At 33.2% G+C, this 10,880-nt stretch overlaps 1 protein-coding gene across 1 annotated transcript; it reads left to right on the forward strand.

Annotated features, from left to right (window-relative positions):
• The first annotated feature begins 218 nt into the window (after positions 1 to 218).
• Positions 219 to 10,671, forward strand: LOC112048595 (lysophospholipid acyltransferase 7). The gene is made up of 7 exons (XM_024086197.2): positions 219 to 608; positions 1,637 to 1,965; positions 2,843 to 2,994; positions 3,888 to 4,099; positions 4,864 to 5,037; positions 5,988 to 6,126; positions 7,136 to 10,671. Exons 1-7 carry the CDS (start codon positions 379 to 381, stop codon positions 7,370 to 7,372), a joined length of 1,473 nt encoding a protein of 490 aa, XP_023941965.2. The 5' UTR covers positions 219 to 378; the 3' UTR covers positions 7,373 to 10,671.
• The last annotated feature ends 209 nt before the right edge of the window (positions 10,672 to 10,880 follow it).

Raw genomic sequence — 10,880 nt, forward strand, 5'->3', positions numbered from 1 at the left:
TCTGTGCACTGTCCTGTGTTTTGACCATAGATTGAAGAACGGCAATGACAGAGAAAGAACACACAACATAGGTATGTTAGAGTGAGGTAGTTAGAGGAACAAGTAGACAACAATCTCGAAAAGTCCTTGGAAATACTAAACTGGTGGACGCATTATCGTAGGACGTATTCTACTCTGTGGTAAAAAAAAAAAAACTAAAAAGTCAAATCGACATCTTATGTTGTCTGTGATGAAAATCAAAAATATTTTTTTTTTGATTTAGCGAAGTTTCGACATTCGACAATTTCCCAGATTTTCAATTTGCGACCGCAACTTAATATTTTAATTGCATACCTTTTGTTCGATTCATCAAGGTGGTCTTCAAATAAATAATTAAAAATGTGGTCGTTCTTCTTAAAGAACAAAAACGATATCATATATTTATCATTGCTGTTATTCAGTGTTATTATAGGGCCCTATTACAGGAAGTTAGGCCCGGTGGATTTTAAGAAAATGGTCGGTACGCTATTGGGTATCGGTTTAATAATTGTGGTATCGGGATATAATGCTGCACACCCAATTTTTTCGGGCCTTGGCGGTATAATTGCGATTAAATTAACTTCTATAAAGTAAGTACACAAATTCAAATGTATATTTTGTTGGGATAACTACTATTATTAATGCAAAAGTCCGTCTGTCAGTTCCACAGTTAAACCGCTTAACCGATTTTGATGAATTTTGGGCTAGAGATAAATTGGACTATGGAGCAGAACATTTATTCTGGAAAATGTTTAATTTCCAGTATTCCTGGGATCTATGAAAAAGGATTTCACACAGACATATATGTATGTTTATTTTAAGTATTTAAAAGTGGTTGTTTTTCCTTTGATTTATAACTCTTGAAGCTAGCCTGGGCCTATGGTACTCAACTATAAGGTAGTGCATCCGAAACCAGGCTAAAATATATCCTACAAAGAATGCTAAATAAAAGCCTGTGTAGCTATCGTCAACTCGTCATGCTTTATCACAAATCAGGAACTTTACCACAATCTGCAAATTTTCACAGTAAAGGATGAAATTAGAGTGCAAAAGATACAAGAAGCGAATCTATTTAACACATATACACAACATATAACATAAATGCATACTGAACCTGGATATTTGAATACAGGATGCTCCAAATGAACACTGACACCTAATGAGAACCTGTACAAGACAATGACACATCTGTGATTAGTCCTAGAAATGATTGCAGATTGGCAGTAGAAATACAAAAAATATTTATGGCTCACAGACCACTATTGGACATAGGCCTCTTGTAAGGACTCCAGTCTTAGACTGCCCTGTTACCATCTTTAATTTAATTGGCCCACCAAACAACAATGTGTTTTCCCATGTGAGGCCACCATTCCAGCACCTTATGATCTATTGGGAGACTAATTCCCTAATATTATTTCTATGAAAAAAATCTGGCTGAGTTTGTTGTGGGCTCTACTCAGACCAAGGCACTTTGGAACCATCGTTAATTTAATTTTAAGTTTTCTAGTAATTATTATCACCATTATTTTATAAAATTTATACCTGATATTTCGAAACTGATAAACTAAGCCTAATTGAAATAAATGAATATTGACTTGACTATGTTTTTTTTTTTCAGGAAATGCCACATCTTTGCATTCTTTTTCATGTTCAGCTATTTAATAGTCTTTCGGCTGTCAAGCAGTTTCAGTACAAAAGGCCCATCTGGTCAAACTAACCTCATTGAGATGATCATTGTCCTAAGAGTGGTGGGTGTGGCATTTGAGATAAATGGCTCATGGTTGGCAATGACTCAGCCAAAAAAAGAAAAGGAATTACCAGGGAAAGAGGTAACACAAAATGTGGCTGAGAATAGACCACCCAAAGATGATGATTTTGTGGAGATTATAAATCCAGACTTCATGGACTTGTTCCATTATGTCTTTAATTATATTGGGTTATTAACAGGTAATTATTTTAGACTGTGTTGGATTTGCTAATGTATAGCTTTAAGCAATGTGTTAAAAAACATTTACTTAGTCAAGGTTACTACACCATTGATGAGTTCCTTAAAGATAAAGGGGTTTGGAGGCCATTGGATCATAGATACAAAAAAAAAATACAAAATGCACAATAGGCAACCTTATCATTAATAATCAATGTCTTGTAAAAGCTTGTAAAAATAATGAAAACATTTCAAAAGTCTGTAAGACACCTAATATTTATTTTAAAATATTCAACCTAATTAAATTACTTAACAAGTATCTAGTGTAATGCAAAACAGGCCAAATAATTAAATAGAAAGTACAATTAACAAAGGTATCTTTAAGTAAGAATTGATTAAGTATCAAAATGAAATAGTACCAAGTGTGTCACATACATACATTAATTAGTCTGTGTATAAAGTAGTGGTATACTGCATGTAGTGGTATGAACCCAGTGGCGTGCACAATGCTTTTTAACTAGGGTATGCATAGAAATTGTACAAAATGCAAAATTCCTTTTCCAGTGCATTTATAAAATGCATACTACTGACACACTCCTATTGTTAACCGTTTTTGTACAGTACGCAAAATGTATGTGAATTTGGTGTGATATTTTTATGTGCATTATTTTTACATTGTTCTTTATAAGCATAAGACTACACTTTCTAGTATAAATAAAAGCCTGTGTAAATTTGAGTGAATTCCTGAGGTAGTAGCAGTTCTGAGACAGTTTTCAGGAGAGAAATCAATGCTGTTGTTTTTTATGTATTGAATTATGATCCTTCCATACAATTTAAATATTTATCCTTACTAGCGATTGTGTTTATTTTGTTTAACTATGGCAATGTTTTCTTTTCTAGGTCCTTATTATAGATATCGAACATTTGATGACTACTTCAAATTGCCATTCAGCAAATATGTGAACAGTTTTGGCTTTACAATCAACACTTTGAAAACTGTTCCGTTGTATATTTCATTGTACTTAGCCATGTCAAACGTATGGCCTCTTGATGTAAGTACAGAAAATGTAATGTTTGTTTTTTAACTTAGTTACATGGCATGCACAAGGTTTTTAAATAAGATATGCACTATACATACAAATTGTACAAAATGAAAATCCCTTTCTCTGTAATAAGGCCGCTGGGTAGGTAGTGTATTTTTGCAATGAAGTGTACACCACTGATAGTATCTGAGCCTGATTTGTTGTTTGATGTTATATTACTGTTATGCTAATTTCTGTTGCCAAGCATTGCTGTGTTAAGTGTCATTACAGGCACATGAGGCTTAAAACTTGTGCCTCAAATTGACAGGTACATGACAGCTCATTGTATTGTGTTCCTATTCCTGCGAAGTATTGCTTTGGCGAATTTTTACCAACTGTTACATTTAAAAAAACATTGTTATCAGCAATGAAATTTTTCAAGTAGAATTATGTTTTTTTTTTGTATTTTTTATTGTATTTATTATGGAATTATGATCTTGATCGTGATAGCCCAGTGGATATGACCACCCCTGCCTTCGATTCGCAGGGCGTAGGCTTGAATCTGGTCCTAGGCATGCATCTCCAACTTTTCAGTTGTGTGCATTTTATGAAATAAATATCACTGAAACGGTGAAGGAAACCCGCATTCCAGACTTTTCTTATTTCTCTACGTGTTTGAAGTCTGCCAATCTGCATTGGGTCAGCGTGGTGGACTATTGGCCTAACTTAATTCTGAGAGGAGACTCATACTCATGCTTAGCAATGAGCCGATAAATGGCCTATTTAACACTGAAAGAATTTTTCAAATTAAACCAGTAGTTCCTGAGATTAGCGATTTCAACCAAACAGACAAACTCTTCAGCTTTATAATATTAGCATAGATGTATGGATTAAATTTTTAGTTAAATAAAACCTTTTTTCAGTACATTTTAACTGCAGAACACAACCGAAGGCACTTTGTATACAGGATGATGTATCCGTGGGTATTGTTTGCTGCCTTCCGTCAAAGGATCTATGCGGGCATGACCCTTGCCGAGAGTGTCTGTACTTCTGCAGGCCTTGGAGCTTACCCCGTGCAAGGGAAGAATAAATCTGGACATGGACCTTCTGTTGATTATTTGAAATTGAAACAAATGTAAGTAACATCATTATTGGCAATGATGTTAGAAGAACAAAGAGGTAGGCACGTTATGTGTATAAAAGTATGCTAATAAGCAAACCTGAGCTCAGTCGCCGCATTGTCATCGCGCCGTTGATAACGCAGAAATAATTTTAGTGTGTCACTTGTAAACTTCTTGGTTTACTTGGTGGAACTTGGGGTTATGTAAACTCTCTACCTCTCTTTTCTTTTAACATCATTGATTATCGGCTTATTTTTCACCGACTTTAAAAAAAGGTTGGCAAATTGGTGGAAATGGAAAATTGGTTTTGTCATTTTGTGTTAAAATTGAAATAAGTGAACGAAATTGCGCATACTGTGGCTTTTACAGTCACTATGCTAGGACAGAATAAAAACGGAAAAATTAAATCTTTTTAACAAAAAAATTGAACCGACTTCAAAGTTGAATTACTCTTAAAAAGCGAAAAATAACATCATACCTATGTCCTTTCTATTGATCAGTTTAAAGGCGGTGCCAAAAAACAAAATATCATTGCCAACGTATCATTATCAAATGTTATTGATACGTAAGAAGATAATAGAAATAAATAACCGAGACCGAAGGATTAAGGTCTTACAGGATTGGGGGCAGCACCGGCCCGAAGTACATTTTAAAATGGAGCGAGATCCAATTATGGCGTCTTTCCTGTATATATAGGTAAATAGGTAAATTCAAAATAACTTTTCTCTTGCAAGGGAGCAAAAACGACTTCTCCTCATTATTACAATATTATTTCCAGGCCCGAACGTGAAGCCAGAGTGGCTAAATACGATTTCAAAACTGTGGAGTCAATGGATGTATGGGGCTGCGAGACCGCTGTCACACTGCGAGACTCCATGAAAGTGTGGAACAAGGCGGTGCAGTACTGGGTCGCTGTGGTGGTTTACAAGAGATTCCCTGTCCCTTCATTAAAGTTAGTATTTCTATATGTCGGAGAATAAACGGGTTTGACATAAGAAGCGGTTGTCTGCAATAGTAGATCGTTATACAAGGGGCTAAAAAGACCCATTATATACGAGGTATTTTTAGGGCCCGAGACGTAAGGCTAGGGCCGCCTAAATAGAAACCGAGTTTATAATGGGTTTTATAAACCACCCCCACGTGTTACACTCTGCTTTTCACTACGATTGCGAGAAAATAAAATAGTATAGTTCAATTTTCAAAGATTTATTTTAATTGAAAATTAAATGTACAAATTCTACAATTTTGGATATTAAGGGAGATGCTTTTACCCGGTAACATAATTTCCGACTACTGTGAAGATGAATAATGAATATGTGAGGTAAACGTGGGAGATAATAGTTTAAAAAACTCCTTTCATAAGTGAATCCATTCGTTGTTGTTTTCTTCACTTATTAAATTTTTCGTATACGACACCGTCGTATACGAAAAATTTAATAAGTGGAGCGGCTACGACACCGTCGTGTCTACACTAGATTACAAAAAATTAGTAATTCTTTTATGGGCAATTGCATACGTTTTTATAATAATCAAATGAAACCACTGGAATGTCCCTCAAAAAGTTCAAAGTGTTTATTAAACGCAAGCTTTTAGGAAAATCTTATTATAGTGTTAATGAGTTTATAAATGATAAAAAAGCTTGGTGTTAAATGTATTATACGACTGTGTGCTTAGTTTTAAATAAATTTGTAAAGTGGTGGTAAACAAAAAAAACCTTGGCTGAGTTTGTTGTGGGCTCTTCTCGGACCAAGGCGCGTTTGGAACCCTCGTAACTTTAATTTTAAATTTTCGACTATTATTACCACCATTAGATTAAATTAATTTCAAAAGTGCTTGTAAACTAAGCCTAATTGAAATAAATGAATTTTGAATTGGATTTGAATTTGAATTATTATTTTATAGGATTCACGCAGCTCTTTTTGTATCGGTGATCTGGCACGGCTACCACGCCGGGTACTTCTTCTGCATTTACTTCTGCCCCTTCTACCTGATGGCCGAGGATATATATGTCAAGCTCTACTACAAAAACGCTACAGGATTTGTAAGTATTAATATATCACTTTTTTTTTTTACTGTAGGAAAGTGGTTGGAAGATGTATGAAAGTTTGTATGGACGGTTGTCTATGACCTGCTGCCCCTTAGATTTTTTTTCTAAATTGATGTTGACCGCTAATCTTAGAACCTCTTTCTTCATCCGTGTGAGATTAATTTTTCTACTAGGTATAGGTAGCCTATAAGTTGATCTATGCGGAGATACACAGTTTTGAATGTTTAATATTCTTTTATTACAAGGCACAATTTTTTTTTCGCTCTTATTTCGTAAAATACTCATTATAAAACCTCAAACCATATCAGAAAGCTATTTATTTCTTCAGGTTTAAGTAGTTCCATGTCATTGGCTACAAAAATTCAGGCTTCCTTATAAGAGACAAATCTAAGATCCACGTCGATAAAAAAACGAGGAGGTCGCCCAACGCCAATAGGATAGTTGACTCATATCAAATTTAATATAAACAATATTAATTTCGTGTAGTACATGGAATAAGTCCAAAATAATATATCGACATCAATTAATAAAAGTTAAAGATTTCTTATAAAACTTAATTTAAATATCTCGTATTTTTTCAAATTTTCCAAAACAAAAAGCTGTCGTCTATTTTGTGACGTCACTAACACACTTGATGTACTAAACGTCAAACTAATTGTTATGTAACTAATATTTTTGTCAAACACTCCGTCTGTAAGGAATTTGTTTTGCCATCATGAAACAATTGAAATATAGTCTGTCATGGCCGACAGGCGTTTTGGCTCGTATTCTCAAAACTAAAATTTTCATGTAATCGCATCTTAAAAATATATGAAATTTGTTTTTTAATCTAATAATAGGATGGTCGTAGAAAAATTATTGTATGTATGCCACTGCACGTAATTAGCGATTGTAGCACTCGTGATCGTGTATTATGCAAAAATACTCGTGCTACAATGACATTACATGACAGTTGCATAAATAACAATTTTTTATTTAATTATGTAAAATTATAATTTTTCAGAAAAAGACAGTCGTCGGTTTCATCCTATGGTTCCTGCGATCCCACTCAGAGTCCTACCAGGCTGCAGCGTTCCTTCTGTTGACGTTCGACCGTATCTGGGTCTACTACTCGTCGATGAACCACTATTGGTACGGCGTGTGGTTTGGGTTCCTGGTCCTTGGCCTCATTCTGAACAAGGTCCGCAGTATGCTGACCAGGAGACCACCTCCGGTTAGTGCGGGGGTTAAATCTCAGTAAAAATTACGATTTTTTATCAAATGCAGGAAAGTTATCATTATAAGAATATGCACGATTTTTAGACGATCTACAAAATTGCTTTTGAGTTCCTTGAAATATTCATCATTCTTTTTAAAGAATATTTGCCTTACCTTGTTTCCAAAAAGGAAGAAGTTCTGTGTATGTGTTTTTAATGTTAAAAATATTCCGTATTCTGCAAATGAAGTTACTTTGCCGTGTATACTTAAACCACTTTAATGTTAATCAATATCACACAGAAATATTACTCATTTATAAATGGGTTGTACGGTCAACGATCTTTGCCTGTTTTTTGTGTGGGATAAAAAAAAATACTTGTAGGTATTTAACTCGCATGGGTGTTATTTTTATAAATAATGCTTAAAAAAGGGTTTAATTATAAGGATATTATTAATTATAGTCATACGATACGTAACATAAATGCCTTTAGATATAAACTATAGATTATGTGCAACAAAACACTTGCTGTATTTTTTTAAATTAATAACTAAAATTTAACTAAATAAAGAAAGGTTTGATGCACATTTTGGATACATCACTGGGACACAATAATCTTTGTGAATAAATCCTTAGAAATATAAAATTTTCTACAATATTAAGGGCAATAAAAAAGACATAGGTAACATTCTTAATTTTTGGTACATGGTAAATTTAATATAAAAAAAACCTTACATTTTTCGTATATTTTGATTAAACTTGGTTGAAGATATTGCTCAAAAGTAATTTATTTATTTAAATCTATTTTTAAATACTGTTATTAGTTTGTTTTTAATAGGTTAATATTAACCTAATAGTCATTTTTGTTGTTTGCAAGCATAACTGTGTTTTAGAACTTTTATTTAAGTGTAAACAAATTATTGTTTGTTTAGTTTTTATTATTTAAAATTAATTAATTTATTTTTTGATATAATTACCTAGCGGGAAAGATATTTCATATCGGAAATGGGAATTATTTATTAGTTTAAGGGTAAAAATACATAGAAGGCTGGTGTGCTCAATTATTTATTCGGTGCATGGGACTGATAATATAAAATATAATAATAATTGATATAATATAGTGGTTCGCCGTGCATTTATCTATCTTACACCTTGTGAGATGGAAATTTACAATATCAGACTTAACTGATAAACAATAACTGAACTTTTGTAGTGATTTCTACAAATACATTAGGGGCTGGAGAGTTTCTTGATGCAAGCGCCAGGAATTTGTATACAACTGCATACAAATTCTCAATAACTTTTCGTACAATTCAAACCCGAAGTTATTTACATTGTGGCAATCGTATGAAATGAATGAAATGCCAGTGTCGAAAATGATACTTATCTGGGGTGTGATTCCGCTGTTTTATACTCGTCGACAACATTGAACTTTAATTCTATGGGATGCCAAAAATAAAATGTCACTAACATTGACCTCTTATAATAAAAGGACGCACAATCATGTAGAAAATTTCCCTTCGAAACTGGCTAATTTTGCTTTGACAGTATTAGAATTATTGGTAAAGAAAATTATACATTTTGCCTTTGAAATATAGTCCAATATTCAATAAAATCCCAAATTCAGAGCAAATTAAACCTTAAGGATTGGCTTTAAGGTTGAATTTTCACTATGATGCGACTATTTGAATTGAGTGCTAAGAAGTTGTGTTTGGCACTCATTGAGTGGGGACGATTTTGGTCGCTGATTGTGCATCCACTTTTTAATAGGAGATAGATGGTCACTAACAATGAAGTTCCCATGGAAATGAGCTAACATTGCTGTAACTTGACAGAATACATGGGCTGTTCTAAAATGGTAACACTAAAGGTTAGCACTCGTAAGAGCGGTTACGCAATACACCTGAATCCGTGAAAATAGAATCCATCATCCGATTTCTTCCGTCATCTTTGAGTGGTTCTCGGATTCAAATTGGAGATACCTTGGATTTGGATCAGACATCGGATTAATGCGTAAGCAATATCCAAATAAGATCGGAGCTTTTTATATCCTAATTTTCTTGGATTGAGTTTGTGTGTCACTCTAAATCGATACACGCATTTAGGTTACTTGTACAAACAACGCTTAGGCGAGAATTGCCACCGTTGATGCGAGATCCGAGAGCAAATACCTTTGTACAGTTTTTACCATGGTTTTAAGTTTCTTCCTAAACTCCTTCGGTCACTATGTGAGCTTGGAAAATAATCTAGCAAGTAACTGTTGCTCGCATTCGAGAAACTTTATGCGTAATAGAATTAAGAGCTATCTATAGACTTACTAAAAATATTTTTAACGAATAACTGCTGTAACAGTTTTGGAAAATGTCTTTTGAGATTTTTATTTTTAAACCTAAGAAATGATTGCTATATATAAAAACAATTTAAAAATATTTTTTGGTAGTATCGAAATGAATACAGTTGTCAAGCGTTGTAAAACAAGCGAATTTACCAAATAATTTGTTAATCTTAAGAGTAAGTACACTAATATACTAGTATAGGTACATATTTATGCTGAGACTTTTTTTGCCTTGGGGTCCTTAAGGCTCATAACTCATTAGATCCACCAGGCACATCTCTGCTTAGAGAGCCATTCAAATGAGGTTTGTGGTCTGAGTTTTCTATTGCTGACCTGACGTGGATAAAAACTCAGGTGTATGTTCTGCCTTAATACGAACGAGTTTTTACGATACAACAAAACTAAATAACTACTAGTAAAATGTAACTCCTTCAACATTGTATATTGACGTCTAGTAGAAGCTCGTACTATGCTTGATATACTAATATGTGTATTATGTAATTGTAGGTATGTATTACGGGCTGTAAGAAAATACGAAAAAAATTATATTATTAAAGTTTAGATTTGTACGGGTATTCTATGCTCAGTGGGAATTTAGCATTAAGGGTAGTTGTTTTAAACAATACGTAGACATTCCAAGTTGTAAACGGAATTTATTTTCATATTTGATTTACTATTACCATTACCTACTATTGTGACCCAAAGTTCAGTTCCTTAATCTCTTTACATTCTCCTCACGCATTTATTGACTAGATTAAGAATTACACAAAAATAGGAAGCTATTTGTAATATAATACAATAGTTGGACTGTTCTATAGACGGATTCTGTAATTTATTGTCAGTTTGTGACAAAATTAATCAAATGAAACAGAATAAGTAAGGGTCAAATCTTACGGAATTCCGTTACGTAAGCCTATGGATACATAATCTTTTTGAAATCTTAATGTTTATTATACTCGATTTGTAAATGATCTGATACATATTGTATATTAAACTTATTGGTGGCAAATGTGTTGTTTTATTTAAAAAAACCTGATTGTCTTTAGTTTTTGCAATGTTTTTCTATTTTATTAAATATTAATACTTAAACATTGAATATTAATATATTAATTGCATTGCAATGTATTAATAAGTACCTACATTGTAAAAAAATAATATGATACAACAACAAATGCTATTGAAATTATAAAATTTCAGTAATTGTTTCTGTGTGTCATA

This window comes from Bicyclus anynana, chromosome 11 (assembly GCF_947172395.1).
Source record: "Bicyclus anynana chromosome 11, ilBicAnyn1.1, whole genome shotgun sequence".
NCBI lineage: Eukaryota > Metazoa > Arthropoda > Insecta > Lepidoptera > Nymphalidae > Bicyclus > Bicyclus anynana.

What these genes read in the sequence shown, in the direction of transcription:
- LOC112048595 (XM_024086197.2), top strand. Translation starts at nt 379, where the DNA reads ATGTGGTCGTTCTTCTTAAAGAACAAAAACGATATCATATATTTATCA. An exon ending in TTCCCTGTCCCTTCATTAAA is followed by an intron (nt 5,038 to 5,987) that starts GTTAGTATTTCT and finishes ATTATTTTATAG; the next exon opens with GATTCACGCAGCTCTTTTTG. An exon ending in ACAAAAACGCTACAGGATTT is followed by an intron (nt 6,127 to 7,135) that starts GTAAGTATTAAT and finishes ATAATTTTTCAG; the next exon opens with AAAAAGACAGTCGTCGGTTT.